A 16,765-nucleotide genomic window follows, 5' to 3' on the forward strand; every position below is an offset into this window, starting at 1 on the left:
TAGCTGTGAGTAACCGTCCCTGCACAGAGCTCATTTCCTGTGGTGCTGTCTTCTGTTTTGAATTCTGATGGACACAGAGATGGATTGGAGAGTGGCCTGAGGCAGGTAGACTCAGGTAGGCCAAGTCCTGCTTCCACAGCAGTGCCAAGATGAGCCATACCAGACTCTTTGAGGACAGAGATGGCAGGAGAAACAAATGGCACTTGCCTTGTCATCCCTTTGCTGAGGTAGCAGTGCTGTGAAGAGCAGTGTTTGGTAAAATAAACACTTGAGATGTTCCTCATTGTCTTAGCAATTACAGCGGAGATATTGTACTGAGCATAGATTTGGATCGCACCAGACCTCAACTGGACAGCTTCAAACATTACATTAAGCAGCTCTGCTCTCCTCCTGTAGGTTTGTTGGGTCACACCATCTGTGGCAATGGCTTTCACCAGCTGCAAGACTGGGTTTTCACTGTCCTTCAGAACAGCAATTTGAAATGTGGAGCTGTCACAGAAGGCACAACATAAGCACTGAAAAAATGCATCAAATGCACAGGTATTGAGCACAGAGATTGATGATTCCCCTAATCTAATAGGCTGATGAAGGTGTCCATCTTTTAATAATCCCACCTTCACTCTTTTGGCCCCAAAAGATTCATCTGGATGGAGCCATTCGGTACATGGAGAGAGGTAGGAAGTCCTCTTCCTTTTTTTGGGTGGAACAGCTAGGCCCCTCCAGTTCTCAACTGCATCTTCAGCCTTGAGAATGTTTGTGGCAGCATCAGATCCCACAAACGGGTAAGCATCCATTTTTATTTTGTTTTCTGCACTATGAGTCGTCATGGATCCAGAATTGGCATCTGTGACTTTCAGTGATCCCACTGTTGCCTCATCTGGCCAGATTTGCCATTTGGTCTCAGCAGTTTTTTCACAACTGAACCAGTTGCATCAAAAAACACAGTTGGGGGAGATTTTTTTGACAATGTCTTGTAAACATGCATCTGTGTTTGACTCCAGTAGTGACAGAAAAACCTGTCCAGTCCAATATCTCGGATGCTACCACTGTGAGGAACACTATATTTTAACAATTGCAGAGATGCAATGGGGTCCTTATCTCCTAATTCCAAGTCTTTTCTCTCTTGTTTGGCTTTTCGCAGAGTGGCCAAATTTGGAAGGTGGCTTGGCTCAGGATCTCCAACATCCATCAGATCTGCTGCCTTCGCTGACCTCCATACAGCCGGTTCCATTCTGCCCTCACACAGCTCTTTAGTGATCTGTTCACGCAGGTTTCCAGACATGAACCGCTTGGAGTGGCCAGTGTGCAGGGAGAGATCTGTATTTCTCATGAAACACTGGAGCACCATTGGACTATTAATTGCTGGCTGTCTGTCACATGACATTTCTAACTGGCCATGACACTCCTTACAGTCGCCTCTAATGTCCAGATAATTATTGTTGACAGTTGGATGGACCTTTGCTCTTCGGAACACAAGTGTACATGTATTTTTGATCTTCTTCCATATAAGATCGTTGATGATATGAGTCCAAGTGCCAGGCTTCAAAATTGTGTATTCCCTTTTTTGGGTAGGAGGAAACTTGTCATTGTATTCAACCTTTTCAGGAATAAATTTAACCCAGTCCTCAAAAGGGACTTCTAGTTCAAAAGCTTGACAGTTTTCTTGTCCAGGAGAAATGCAATGTGAATCTAACTCTCCTTCACTATTACTTTCCTGATCACTGATTTCCAAAGCTGACCAGATGTTGTGTCTATTTAGCTTCACAAAAGTGTACAGGGCCTTTGCTGACATCTTGTCTTCTAGCTGCTGACTCAACTCTTTCCAGACTGGTGCAGCTGGAGTGGCTATTTTGCCATTTTGGACTATGGCCTCTTTTGAATTGCAAAGAATTGCAAAAATGGAAACCTTGTCTACAGATGGCTTTCGAGGCATCTAAATAAAAAAAAACACACTATGATTATGATGGAGCAAAACATGATTTCTGACCTATATATACAGCCGGGAGCAACCCCTCCCCCAAGTTCTCCACCAGTCTACACTTTCATATTTTGTGGAATTATTGTTTTTAAGATGGAGCTATTGAATTTGTGAGTTTTATTAAATTGAGTCTGAGTGTTTAACCCATTAACATGTACTGTACAGCACTTTAATCCAGTGTTCTAAATGTTTTTAAAGTGCTTTAGAAACTTTTTTCTTGGATTTGCAAATTTGCAATTGCTGTATTTTTGAAAATGTTTAACATTGAAAAAAAAATCCCTTTGATCCAGATAGTTAGCTATATCATGTATTAACTCAGTAACTAAAACCTCAGTATTTTAAATGTTAGCTTACCTTGTTCAGAAATCAGATGTAACACGCTGTTCTAAGAATCCTTCAGACACAGTAATGCCAAATAATACTTTTTTCTGCCAGAAAATGTGCATTTGATGCAAAAGACTGCTAGCTTGTTCGTTCCTCAAAAAGTGTTCATGGGACTGTAAAATGTTCAAATGTAGTTTTCAATAAAGTTTTTTTAATCCACTCTAAAAAAATAAATACTCAAGCATTTGCATCAGTAGTTTTATGAACGAAAAGTGATTGAAGTAAAGAAATTGAAGTTAAAAAAAAACTACACTCATTACAAATTTAGCTGATTAAATACAACAAGAGTTTTTTTTTAACAGAACTTTATTGAACAAGTGAAAACACAAAGCGAAAGGTCATTTGAAAAAGACATTTTTCAGCAGCAATACCATAACAGAATATCTCATATCATAGCAGCACAAACGCTAATTTTACCTGTACAAATCAGCACAAACGTAGCACTAAAAAAGTAGACCATTTTGGTCTGTTTTGGAGCAGTCTGTGGGGATGGTGACCTTTGAATGACCTATGAAATAAAGTTTAATATCTCAAAAACCGTAGCAGCACAAAAGCTAATTTTAGAATAGAATAGAATAGCTTTTTATTGAATAGAAAAAAAAAAAAAAAAAAAGCTATTCTATTCTATTACCTGCACAAATCTGCACAAAGGTAGCACTAACCGCTCCGCCTATTTCTCTTTACGTTTCAAGTGGGTGGAGGGTCAGCTTCACTCTGCTTCACTAGCGCTGCATCAGCCTGTGTGCAACCGCACGGCATAGGCCCACGTGAAACCGCGCGGCAGTACTCGCGTGAACCCGCGCAATTAAGGAGCCATCGCTCTCTTTTTTTTTATTAATCCTGCGATCAACCGCACAGCTCAGGTCTACGTGAAACCGCGCGACCCTGCTTGCATGAACACGCGCAACTACAGCGCTCTTTTTGTACTTACTTGGTGTTGCTCTTCCATTAATCTCGAATCCCGTCAATCAGCATCCAGCAAGGAGACAAAAAACAGACAGCTAATCCACCGGCCCGATGACGAATTCTCACGTCTCGGGACTTTACTACAGGAACTTCTATAAGTCCTGGCTGACGTCTTTCGGCGTGTCTCTTTTTCCCCTCGGTGAATGTCAATTCTAAGGATACGGCTTCGAAGGACCAATTAATGATGGGTCTGTCTAGCACAAACCCGCCACTGGAATGAGATAATTCAACTACAACAGCAAAAAGCATTGAACACCAAGCAGAGCTCTTTATGTTTCTCGTGCATGAGGAAGACCCAACTGGACAAACGCCGTTCCTTCGCTTGACCCCAGTTGCTCTCGTCCGCTCCCTCGTAACACTGCTCTTTTATTGAGGTTACATGAATATGCATAGATTCATTAACACATGACGTCTTACATAGGTATACATGTGAACAAAGAGTACCTCGTCTGTGCGTTGTGTAGGTGTGTGTGTGTGTGTGTGTGTCAAGATGTGATCCTGCGAAGACTCCCCAAAGCTGGTGCCAGGAGTCTAGCGGTCCATCTAAACAAAAGGCTCTTATACTTAACCAGATACAGAGTAGGTGTCGTCCTATACCATAAATCAGTAAGAGAAGATATAACCTCTCTCATGACCTTAAGGTCTGTGTGTGCATGCCAGAACACTCTGGAAGGCACACAGAGTCTTTACAGACTGCTAAGGATCAAACCTCTATCATTATGCAATCTTTTATAAAACTCTAAGCATATATGAGTAGATATTTCTAAGCATAAATGACAATCCAATAATGTAAACCTGACACACCTCGCCCACAGTGGAAATGTCGGGGGCATCTACCATCAGCGACCCCTGTCACAAGATCTCACCCACAGTGGAAATGTCTCAGGCGGTGTGAGAGGAGACAAAAGAGGGATAAGCGCGGAGGCATCCGGAGCAGGCTAGCGGCTAATCCACACAAACCCGCTATTCCCACCATCATACTGTCCAACGTGCACTCCCTGGACAACACGCTGGATCATGTACGCTTACTTCAGTCCACCTTGAAGCCAGTGAGAGAGTGTTGTGTCTTCGTCTTTGTGGAAACTTGGCTTAATAATAACATCACCAAAACCGCCATTCAACTTGACCGGCTAACATGCTTTCGAGCAGACAGAGCTCACTCTGTGTTTACATCAACGATGCCTGGTGCCCTGACTCTGACCCTACCGCCTACTGGTGTTGGCCAGAGGGGCCGATGGCGCGATATGGCAGCCTCGCCTCTGTCAGTCTGCCCCAGGGCAGCTGTGGCTACAACAGTAGCTTGCCTCCACCAGTATGTGAATGTGATAATACAATAGTGGCACAATAGTGGCATTGTAAAGCGCTTTGGGTGCCTTGAAAAGCGCTATATGAAATCCAATCCATTATTAATACATCACTGAGTCAGGCTGTTGTTCCCACGTGCCTCAAAGCCTCCACCATCATTCCTGTACCGAAGAAGTCATCTCCCTCCTGCTTTAATGACGACCGTCCGGTCACACTCACCTCCATCATTATGAAGTGCTTTGAAAGGTTAGTCATCTCTTCCCCCCAACCTGGATCCATTTCAGTTCGCATACCTGTCAAACCACTCAACCAATGATGCAATTTCAACTGCCCTTCACTCAGCCCTCACACATCTGGACACTAGAGACTCATACGTTAGAATGCTGTTCATAGACTTCAGTTCAGCATTCAACACCATCATTCCCCAGCAACTCATTCACAAACTGGATCTGCTGGGGATCAGCACCTCGCTGTGTAACTGGCTGCTGGATTTCCTGACAGGAAGACACCTCCAGCACAAGAACACTGAATACAGGGGCTCCCCTAGGATGTGTCTTTAGCCCCCTGCTCTTCACTCTCCTGAACCATGACTGCACACCATCACACAGCTCCAACCTTTTCATCAAGTTTGCAGATGACACAACTGTGGTAGGTCACATCAGCAACAACGATGAGACCTACTACAGGAGTGAAGTTAACCATCTGGCAGCAACAACAACCTGTCCCTGAATGTGGAGAAGACCAAGGAGATCCTCATAGACTTCAGGAGAACTCACACCCTGCACACCTCACTAACCATCAATGGTGCTGCTGTAGAGAGGGTAAGGAGCACCACTTTCCTGAACTCCTCCTCTTGCTGTTTAGATGTCCTACCAACAAGTTTTTTCAAAAAGGTCTCAAAGACTTTGGAGTCAGACCTGTTACAGATCGTCAACCTTTCTTTAATGTCAAGTCTGTTTCCAGAACCACTAAAAACTGCTGTAATTAAACCTGTACTGAAAAAGGACAGTCTTGACAAGACACAAATGAACAACTACAGGCCGATCTCAAATCTCCCATTTCTAAGTAAGATCATTGAAAAAGCAGTTTCTCAACAGCTCAATTACTTCTTAACACAGAATAACTGTTATGATGCCTTCCAGTCAGGTTTTAGACAGAACCACAGCACTGAAACCGCTCTGACCAAAGTGTTTAATGACATATGTCTGAATACAGACAGTGGAAAAATGTCAGCCTTAGTTTTACTGGATCTCAGTGCAGCATTTGATATACATGCTGACCACAACATATTACTCAAACGACTGGAGAACTGGGCAGGTCTTTCAGGAACTGTACTAAACTGGTTCAAAACATACTTAGAAAACAGGAAATACTTTGTATCAATAGGTAACTTCACATCTGAGCAGACAAGTATCACATGTGGAGTTCCCCAAGGTTCCATCTTGGGACCTCTTCTGTTTAACATTTACATGCTCCCACTGGCACAGATTATAAAGAACAACAAAATACACTATCACAGCTATGCAGATGACACACAAATATATATCACAATGTCACCAGGAGACCGAGGCCCTGTACAGGCTCTTGGTAAATGCATTGAGGAAATTAATGACTGGTTGTGCCTCAATTTTCTCCAGCTAAACAAAATCAAAGCTGAAGTAATAGTCTTTGGAGCCAAAGAAAAACGATTACAGGTCACCAGAGAACTTCAATCTATACACCTAAAAACCACCAACCAGGCGAGAAATTTGGGTGTAGTGATGGATGCAGACCTAAACTTAGAAAAACACATTAGGACAATAACAAAATCAGCTTACTATCACCTCAAGAGTATTTCAAGGATAAAACATCTGATGTGTCAACAGGACCTGGAAAAACTAGTCCATGCATTCATCTTTTGTAGGCTTGATTACTGTAACAGCATCTTTACAGGTCTACCTAAGAAATCAGTCAGACAACTACAGCTCGTTCAGAACTCTGCTGCTCGAGTCCTCACTAAGACCAAAAAAGTGGACCACATCAGTCCAGCTCTGAGGTCTTTACACTGGCTGCCTGTCCATCAGAGGATAGACTTTAAAGTTCTGATGCTGGTCTATAAAGCTCTGAATGGTTTAGGACCAAAATACATCAGTGACCTCCTGACCCAGTATGAACCTTCCAGATCCCTCAGGTCATCTGGATCCGGTTTTTTATCAGTTCCAAGAGTCAGAACCAGACATGGAGAAGCTGCATTGAGCTTTTATGCTCCATATATCTGGAACAAACTCCCAGAAAGCCTCAGATCAGCTGAAACACTCAGTTTATTTAAATCCATGCTGAAGACTCATCTGTTCTCAGCTGCATTTGAATAAAGCACCAAATCCACACTGTTTTACTTTTAAGCTTAAATTTTAAGACTTACTCTTTTTTTTTCATTTTCAATCATGCTTTTTATTTGTTTCTGTTTTTTAATGTCTCTGTAAAGCACTTTGAATCACCTTGCTGTTGAATTGTTCTATATAAATAAACTTGCCTTGCCTTGCCTGGGTGCGCACATCACAGAAGATCTCTCCTGGTCAAAAAATACTGCATCACTGGTCAGTAAAGTCCAACAGCGACTCTACTTCCTCCGCAAACTGAGGAGAGCAAGAGCCTCAACCCCTACAACCTTCTACAGAGGCACCATTGAGAGCATCCTAACCAGCTGCATCACTGTGTGGTGTGGCTCCTGCACTGGGTCCTGCTGAAAAAAGAGGATCGTGGGTACTTCTCTTCCCTCCCTCCAGGAGATCTACTGCACCCGCCTCATCTGGAAAGCCCTCTGCATCACAGGTGACTCCACTCATACGTCCAACAGCTTCTTCAGTTTGCTGCCATTAGGAAGAAGGCTGAAGAGCCTCTGGGCCAGAACAAGCAGACTGAAAGACAGCTTCGTCCATCAGTCAGGACGCTGAATTCACTCCCCTGCTCTCACACTCATGAGCTCCAGACCTGCATTCACCTCTTTCCTCTGAACCCCCCCAACCCCCCAAACATACAAACTCTGACCCACCACCATTGCCCTTTCACTGACTGCCCCACTCCCACTGCACACGAACTTGCCCACAATCACTATGATTGCGTTGGACACTGCTGTTTAAATAATTGTAAAGTATTGTATTGTGTTGTACATAAGACTTCTTTATTTTATTTTATTTTTTATCTTCATATTTTTAGTGTACACTCAGGGCCATGGGAGCATTGCAATTTCAAATTCCTGTGTATGACTGTACATATGGTCTTTCACAATAAAGCTGACTTTGACTTTTGACTTTGACTATATGTGTGTGTGGGTATATACATGATAAAAAATTATCAAGGCTCCAACGTGAGCTAGAATTCTTTCAAAATGATGTGAAGGACCATTAAAGCCATATATGAACAATTACTGCAAGAATTTGCTGCTAAATGTGGTTTTACAAGGGGTGTACATATTTTTTTCCACAGGATTTTGTACACTCCTGAGAACATTTTCTTTCTCACATGACTGTATGTATAATTTTTCTTCACTTACTGTAACATATTAACAAGCCATAAAAAGACAGCTTCCCCATGTGTGAAATAGGTGTGAAAGAAGTAAAACGCATCATTGTGGGATTGTGGGTGTTAAAGTCGTCAGGTATAAAAGAGCGTGGTGCAACTAAAACTTCATTCTTTCATTTTTACTACACTCTAGGTAAGATAATAGAAGGTACTGAGCAAAGCTTTCTGTCAGCTGTCAAGGTAAGACCACCAAGTCCTTTGTTCCATATGATTTTCTTTTTGTCCTTTGTTTAATACTTTAGTGTAGTGGCTCTGAAAATATTGGTCATGCTCCAGTGGAGGTGCATGAAATCACTGCATGAACAGTGGAAACTAGATAAGATGGCTAATGCAACAAAACTATGCAAAACAAGAATTATTTCAAAATGTAACTGCTTATCAGTGTATTGTTTAAATCGTGAAACATTACAGGTTCTTAGTTGTTTAGAAGGAGTAACATGTTTAGCCAAATATTCTACTTAAATTGCTGGCTGCCTGAGTGGTGTCCAAAAAATGATGTGGGCTTTATAGATAACTGCAAAACTTTTTACGTTTTGTTATTAGAGAGAGCATCCATCCCATTTGGAGGGAGCAACTCTTATTTCTAGAAATGTGGCTTATCCGGAGGAACACCAAAGTGTACCGAGGCCAGCCGAGAGATATAATCTCTCCAGCGTGTCCTAGGTCCATCCTCTTTTAAGTCCCTTTTAGTAAATTATTTACTAGTTGAACATCATATTTATTTACTCTGCCTTTCACCCTCCATTTTCTTCAGTGCCATATGCCAACACAGTGCAGAACATCTACTACTTAAACTCTACTCCCACAGAGGTCAATTATATTGTTACATCCTCACTGTGTATCACTCTGGATACTGTAGCTCCTCAGAATTTGAAACCCTGGAATTGAAAGTACTTGGTTTGCTGGTGTAACTCTCGTACTCGCACCTTAAAGCAGATAACCCATAAGCTGGAGAGGACATGGTGTTTGAATGGTAAACGGCCTGTATTTGTATAGCGCTTTACACACACACACACACACACACACACACACACACACACACACACACACACACACACACACACACACACACACACAGAGAACAACCGCAGGTTTCTCCTCAGCACTGTAGCCAGGCTGACAAACAGTCCACACTCTATCGAGCCAAGCATCCCTTTAACCTTAAATATTTATCATGTCATGAATTTCTTCACACATAAAGTTTTAGCTATTAGAGAAAAAATGATGTTGCTCACGGAAATTATACCATGTGTTGAGCAACTCTGGAGAGTAATGGCAGGGACTATAAGGAGAAAGTATATTTTTCTCATACTGGCTTCTCTTCATTGACTTCTTGTTAAAACCAGAATCAAATTAAAAATTATTTTCTTCACGTACAAGATGTTGAATAATCTGACCCGATCTAATCATAAAGACCTTACAGTACCATATCAAAGCAATAGATGTTACGGCTGCGGCGGCAGGCGTGTGAAGTGGTGAAAGAATGGTGAGAGGATCCAAGTGATTATTTGATTAGCGATTATTTACACTTGGTGAGAAACAAACAGAAGCAGAGGGACAACATCTAAGAAAACCCTCCCTTAGTTACGCTACAATAGGCCTAGGTTGCTAGGGGCTTCCTATGATCCATTGTGTGTTTCTTCTTCACTCACTTTTTTTCACTTATGTGTTTATACAACACTCATTAGTTATTAATCTCTGGCTCTTTTCCATATTGAGTCTTTTGTCTTGCCTTCCGCTTGGTTTTCCTGAGGAAGCTGCCTGGATAGAGTGAGTAGGAGGTGGGATATATGTTGACAGCTCGCTAGCTATAAATTCACCAAAGTGTTACCTGCACATACTTCACATAAGCAAATCAAATGCAGTCAGAAATGATAAGAACTTTGGGTGAGGTATATTGGATATTTGGGGTATTTAAGTTTACACTGGGGGGCAACACGGTGACATGGTGGTTAGCACTGTTGCTTTACAGCAATAAGGTCCCGAGTTTAATTCCACCATTAGTCCAGGGTCTTTCTGTGTGGCGTTTGCATGTTCTCCCCATGTTTGCATGGGTTCTCTCTGGGTACTCCGGCTTCCTCCCATAGTCCAAAGACATGCAGCTAGTGGGGATAAGTAAATGGTTAAATTGGTAACTCTAAATGGTGCATAGGTTTGAATATGAGTGTGAATGGTTGTCTGTGTCTATGTGTTAGCCCTGTGACAGACTGGCGACCTGTCCAGGGTGCACCCTGCCTCTCGCCCTAAGGAAGTTGAAATGGAATTTTCGCACTGTTTAATTTCCCTTTTGTTCATGTAATTTAATCTCCTCTCATTGTTAAATGATTCCATTCAGATGGCAAAGCTGTGGCACCTCCTGCTCCTGTGTTGGGCATGGAGTCCCTTGTGCCTTCCATCCAGTGTGAGCTTCATTGGTACACCAGAGGAGTGTGAAAAGGCTCACTTTGTCCCTGGTTACAACTTGGGTGGCGAAGGCTTTGACATTGTGACGATGGAGAGAAAAGGTGCCTATGTGATCGACACTGAAACATGGAAGATTGGAAATGGTACCTGTAGGATGTACCATAATGGTTACATGAATGGAGAGAAGCAGAAGGTCCCTGTTGCTGTGGTGGACTGGAGAACCCTGCCCATGTGCAGCTTGAAGGTCTCCAGTGTGGTCTATGACTCTGTTGAAACTCTTGTCAATGACTCGACATCATCTGTATCCAACAACTGGAAAATTGGCCTTGACATCCCGGTAGATCCTTCAGTAAAGGTTAGGGTTGGCTTTGGAGGTTCTCACTCAAGAGATTCTTCCTTTGCCATGAAAAAGTCAAAACAAGACCGCTACACCTTCTTACACCATTCTATCAACTGTCATTACTATGGGTGAGTATGTCAGTGGATATTTTTCTTATCTGAGTAATTTGCTGATAATTATTTATTTATTTATTTATTTTATGTAATTTTTTTTTAGTTTAGCATCCAGAGTGATTCAAAATCAAATGGTTTCTGTGTCACTGAAGTATTTATTGCATTTACTGCAGTGATGTTAAACACTTTCCCCCCCCAAAGGGTCAGCCAGAACACATACACACAGATCTGGAGTGTGCTGGAATATCATATCATTTTATAAGTTGTGTATAAACATGTTGTACGATGTGAAGAGTGCGTTTAAAAAAACGATTTTCCCGATTCAAGATTTTAGTTTGAATAAAGGAATATCGATTCATTAAATCCTGAATTTTGGCAGAGATGCAACAATCTCTGGTTAACACTCGCAATATTATTTCAACAACCCCCAAACAGTTAAAACAGCAAATGAGAGCAGGTAAATGGATTCCGCAAAAAAAATGTAAACACAAAGCGCAGCTCATTCACATATGCGGACATGCCTTTGGGTACTGAAAGTCAACATCTCACAGACTCTGAAGCTGCAGGTTTCATCACTCTCTGACCAAAAATTCACTGAACCAGCGGCAAAAGAAGATCAAAACTAAGCTTCATGCTTGCTAAAAATCGTCATAAATTCCCTCTTACTTTACTGATAAAATCATATTTCCTGTACAGCTCTCTCTCTCTGTACTACTTCAAAAACTCTTCTGTTCACTGTTGTCGGCTGCTGTTTTTTTTTTCTTCTCAAACATGACCTCAGACAAGAAAGCCTAATTTCTGCTTTTCAATACCGAAGAAATTTAAACTTTTACAAATTCTGTCAAATTGCAAAACGTTTAGCTCTGTAACTTTGCTCTGCTTCACTTGAGCAGCATCAGGTAATATTCATATGCTGATTCATGTTTTTTTTCCATTTTTGATCTACTGCAGAACATTTGTAAGGTTATCTGCTATAAAAAGCCAAACCAGAAAACTCTTTGTTTTATCCTTACTTACTTTGACACAAAGGTATCTGCTATCTCCCAGGTGTCAGCTTTGTTTTTATACCTAGATATAAAAATATGGATAATTACTGATAAATGAATCAGAATATTCTGGAATGTCTGAGTCAAAATTGAACTGAATTGAACTGGAATCGAATCAGTTATAGAAATCGAAATCGATTACTAGCCCAGTGAAAAGCACTGGGACTATAAATTCTGAAAACTTTTTTAAGTTCACCACATTTCAAAACAGCTGATAATATTTTGGTTTTTCATTCTGTGGCTTAACCGTTATTATTTGGTATAGATAGTCATGAGTAATGTGTTTGTCAATAGGATTTAAAACTGATGAGGAGGAGTTTCTTGTTCAGCTAAAATTATTATTTTCCTCACTTGCAACACAGTGCTTCCTGGTGCAAAATAATGTGAAAAGTCTAAAGCTTATTCTTAGCAGTTTTCCATTTTGAAAAGCCATCCAGTGAACCAGATTTTTGGTTGGCCTGATCTGGCCCATGAGTCAAACGTTTGACATTTCTCTGTTGCTGATAGCTGGAATCAATTTGAATTAAAGAAAACAACATAAAAAATAATGTAAATTAAGTGGAACTGTACAAACAGTTAAGTTAAACTTATTTATATGCTTTTCTGTTCCACAGCTACAGACTGGCAACAAGTCCTCCATTGAGTCAGGAATTCAAGTCGGCTGTGGACTCCATTCCCCCTTATTCCTCTAAAACTGCGCCCTTATATCACAATCTGATTGACACTTATGGAACACATTACATCACACAAGTGTCTCTTGGAGGTGAAATTAAAGCAACCACTGCTGTCAGGACCTGCATGGCTACAATGAATGGACTAACAGATACTGATGTTAGTGACTGTTTGTCAGTTGAAGCTTCAGCTTGTTTTGCAAATTCTGCCCGTATTAAAGCAGAGTATGAACACTGTCAGAGACAGAAAAAGAAGTTAGGGTCTAATCAAAGTTTCAGCAGTTCATTTAATGAGCGACGCACAGAAGCCATTGGTGGAGATATTGATGGAGGTGATATCCTCTTTGTAGGCCAATCTGACCCCTCGGTCTATAAAAACTGGCTCATTTCTCTTAAAACTATCCCTGATGTGGTCCAATACAACTTAAAGCCCCTACACACCATACTGCCATTAAATCATCCTGCCAGGGCGGGACTGAAGCGAGAAGTGGAGCAGTACATTAAGAAAAATGCAGTGCTGAAGAAATGTTCAGAAACCTGTAAGATTGGACACCGATCAAACGTAAGAGATCCTTGTGCTTGTGTCTGCAACAGTAACCAGAATGTCAAGTCAAACTGCTGTCCTGCTGGGAAAGGTTTTGCAACCTTAAAGGTGTTCAAACTTTATGCAGAGGGTCTGTACGGTGACAGGTGGACTAAGACAGATGGTTCAGTGGAGGTGACATATGGTGATCAGAAAAAGCGCACTGATATTATAAGAAATGATGACAACCCTAAATGGAGAGAAACATTTGAGTTTGGAACCATCACCATCAACATGAAAGACAAACTTACATTTGCTGTGTATGATGAGGACACTTACTGGAACAGTGATCTGTTAGGCAAGTGTTCATTTGATCTGCGAGCAGGGAAGGTGAGCGACAGCTGCATGCTGAATCATGGGACCTTCTTCTTTTCCTACATCGTAGAGTGTGCACCAAGTCTTAGTGGAAACCAGTGTCAGGAGTATATCCCCTCGCCCATGAGTGCGTCTTTGGCTGAGGTTTTCCACACCAGAAATGGGGTTCTTCTTGGAGAGATGGGGAATAAGTATGAGAAGCCAGCCAATGAGTGACTTTAAAGCCATATGTCATTGTTAGGAATTGAGTTGGTGGATTTGACGACATGCTGAATATCTATGTGCTTGTACTTCATGGCATTCTGTCTTTAACTTTTATGTGAAAAAATATTTTTTGAACTCAAAAGTGTAATGCCCTTCCTATGCTTGTTTTTCAATATTCTTTCAACTATCTAGCAATAAAGCATCAGCAAAGACAACACCTGTGTTTATTTTAAGTATTCAAAAAAAATATTGTATTATTTTTTGGGTTTTGATACAACATGGCAATGAAGGATGTTCTGTCCAGTTTTGCATAGAGAGTGCAAAAGTGTGTCATCTATATAAAAAGATTAGAATATGGAATTGAATCTAACATTCACCTTAAACAGCCAGAAGCAGAAACATCCAATTTAGCATCTTATTGAAACAACCCATCATTAACTCTAATACTAGGAGACTCATAGATAACCTTGTGGCTATCAGGAGGTTAAACAGAAACAGTAATGAGTCTACCAGGGTTTCACCACTTTGGAATTATTAAAGTTTCAAAGGAAAGGACTATGAAGTATTTTTTCTTATACTTTATTCATCTCCTGTTGGGAAATTACTCTCAGCATTTAACCCATTCACTCAGGGAAGCAGTGGGCAGCCACCAATTCAGCACCCAAGGAGAAGTGTGTAGGGAGGGTACCTTACTCAGTGGTACCTCAGGTTAGCCGTTCGGTGGATTTGAACCCCCAATCTTCCAATCATGGGGCAAACGCTCTACCTACTGAGCTATTGACATAGATGAAACAAAGAAATAAAGTAATCATATATTAAAAATATACAAAATGTCATAGTGGTAATTAAACTAAATGTACATGATAATTAGAATGATCAAAAATGTGTCACAGAGTAAGTAAATTCCAATATAAAGACAAACAAAGACATCAGAACAACCCCCCTGAATAAGATCATTTTTACATAAAAATAAAACTAATGGATTTACAATCTTTTTATTGGAAGTTTATATTGGCAACTGTTTATTCGGTTTAATACTGTTTATTCAGTTTATGTAATGCATCAAGAGGTTACCACAAGCTACAGTTGTCACAGTTGTGTTTTAGGTGTGAGGGAAATTAACTAGTGCACATTGTTGCTGTGGGTGTTAGAACAGTTAAAAATAAAACCTGTGGAAAGAGCACAATAGAGTCTCCACTTCTACATCAGTACTATAGCATACTTCAGATGATACATACTTCTGATCTGAGCTGGCTGCTAATTGTCAGGGTAAGATTACAGAATTGTTTTTTGTTTAAAGACATTCCTTGACTTGAGCATTTTTCTTTTTTTTACTTGAATGAACTTACGAATCATGGACTTTAAAGTCTTATTTAGCTGCTCCACCAGACAGTCAGTCTCAGGGTGGTAGATGCCGGTCAAAACAAACTTAATTTAGTTTGTGAGAAATAAACAATTTGTCCCGGTCATTGCAGAAATAGCATGCGGCAGCACTGCTTTGACATATTGTGTTGCTTAATCCACCAGAACTAATCCAATGCAATATCCATGTGCAGTCCGGTAAAATGGCGTGATGAGGTCCAAGCCAATGCACTCAAATGGGACCTCCATTAAGTAAAGTGGGCCCCAAGGCACTTTAGGAAAGGCCAGCTTGTTCACCACTCCGGGTAGGACACCCATCATCGGCACACATCTGCCCCGCAAATGAAATTGGGCCATTATTCGCTCCAGATTATTTATTTATTTATTTGATTAGAGTTTTTTGTTTACAAGATTTTAAGTTCCAAATTACATGAAATCCCACAGGACAAAGGAAAAAAAACAACAACAACAACATCCGTGCACAGAGAAAGAGTAAATCAAACAAACATAAAAACAAACACCACTTAGTCAGTCCAAATCAAAAGTTCAAGAGAAATGCTAGAGTCCGAAGAAAATGATCTTTTGTGTGACGTTAGACAGGCCAACAGAGAGTTCACAGAGTCCAAAGGATGTGGGGAACAAGTTCAGCAAAGAATCAGGGTCCGGCAGAGGTGTAGTTTCACATAAACACAAAGTCCAGTCAAATGGGTTACAGATTAGGCTGAATCCCTGTTTATATGATTGAGAAAAGCGCCCCAGATTTCAACAAATTTAAAGTGAGACAGACGATAGCGAACCTCTTCAATATACAAACATGCAATCATCTCACATAGCTGAGTAAATGAAGCAAAACAGTTGTCGATATAGAGGTCCTTCATAGTGTGAAGACCTAAATCTGACCAATGCTTATACACAGGGTCTGCCAAGCCAGGTGAAAAAGAAAGGTTGTGAGTTATGGGGGAAAATGGATAGGTCTAGAAGGCACAAAGCACCCCTAACTTGCTTTAAGATCCTAACTGAATGACCTAGGACAAAATCTTTGCTAAGAAGTTTGGTGGGTATGTTAAGTGTAGAAAACAGAAGAGTGTCAAGTGAGGTACCAAAAATGGATTTAGTATTGTGCAACTCCATAAAAGGCCAGGAAGGACCGCTTCCCTTCTGAACAGGAAGAACAGCTGAAACATTATTCCAGAAAACCCTTGTTCTGATGTTGCAAACCCAACAATAGTTCCTGAAAATTGGGAGGCCTAATCCATCCTCAGAGGTGTGTTTCTGCAAATGTACCTCCACAATTATATAGGGTTTATTTGCGTAGATGACAGGCATAATGATAGAGTCAATAGTTTTAAAAAATGATGACATTAGAAAGATGGGTGTCTTTTGGAAAAGATAAATAAACTTAGGAAGTACGACGATTTTAATTATATTGACATGTCCGGTTAAAAAAAGTGGAAGAAGTTTCCATTTACCTATCTTAGCTTTAATCGTGCCATCGTGGCTCAAGAGTTGGCAGTTTGTCTTGTAATCAGAAGGT

General features: G+C 40.8%; 2 protein-coding genes and 1 long non-coding RNA gene across 4 annotated transcripts; all 3 read left to right on the plus strand.

The window, feature by feature from the left end:
* The window catches only part of LOC102075668 (perforin-1), an 87,210-nt gene that overhangs the window by 50,219 nt on the left and 20,226 nt on the right, over positions 1-16,765 (plus strand).
* LOC109202387 (uncharacterized) lies at positions 22-1,948 on the plus strand. Of its 3 annotated transcripts, XR_003220496.1 has the most exons (4): positions 22-227; positions 397-540; positions 638-782; positions 1,142-1,948. It is a non-coding gene; the product is annotated as an uncharacterized LOC109202387 (long non-coding RNA). The 3 variants fall into 3 exon arrangements; XR_003220495.1 differs by having other exon boundaries at positions 22-540; XR_002062313.2 differs by lacking the exons at positions 22-227; positions 397-540; positions 638-782 and adding an exon at positions 887-1,048.
* On the plus strand, positions 8,323-14,074 carry LOC102076422 (perforin-1-like). Its single transcript, XM_019359584.2, has 3 exons — positions 8,323-8,374; positions 10,530-11,065; positions 12,711-14,074. The coding sequence occupies exons 2-3, from the start codon at positions 10,530-10,532 to the stop codon at positions 13,879-13,881; spliced, it is 1,707 nt and encodes a 568-aa protein (XP_019215129.1). The 5' UTR covers positions 8,323-8,374; the 3' UTR covers positions 13,882-14,074.

The sequence above is a fragment of the Oreochromis niloticus genome, linkage group LG6 (genome assembly GCF_001858045.2).
Source record: "Oreochromis niloticus isolate F11D_XX linkage group LG6, O_niloticus_UMD_NMBU, whole genome shotgun sequence".
NCBI classification, from domain to species: Eukaryota; Metazoa; Chordata; class Actinopteri; order Cichliformes; family Cichlidae; genus Oreochromis; species Oreochromis niloticus.

Bases quoted from the DNA above. Each gene is read 5' to 3' on its own strand.
- LOC102076422 (XM_019359584.2), top strand. From the start codon at position 10,530: ATGGCAAAGCTGTGGCACCTCCTGCTCCTGTGTTGGGCATGGAGTCCC. The intron at 11,066-12,710 runs GTGAGTATGTCA...TCTGTTCCACAG, and splicing joins ATCAACTGTCATTACTATGG to CTACAGACTGGCAACAAGTC.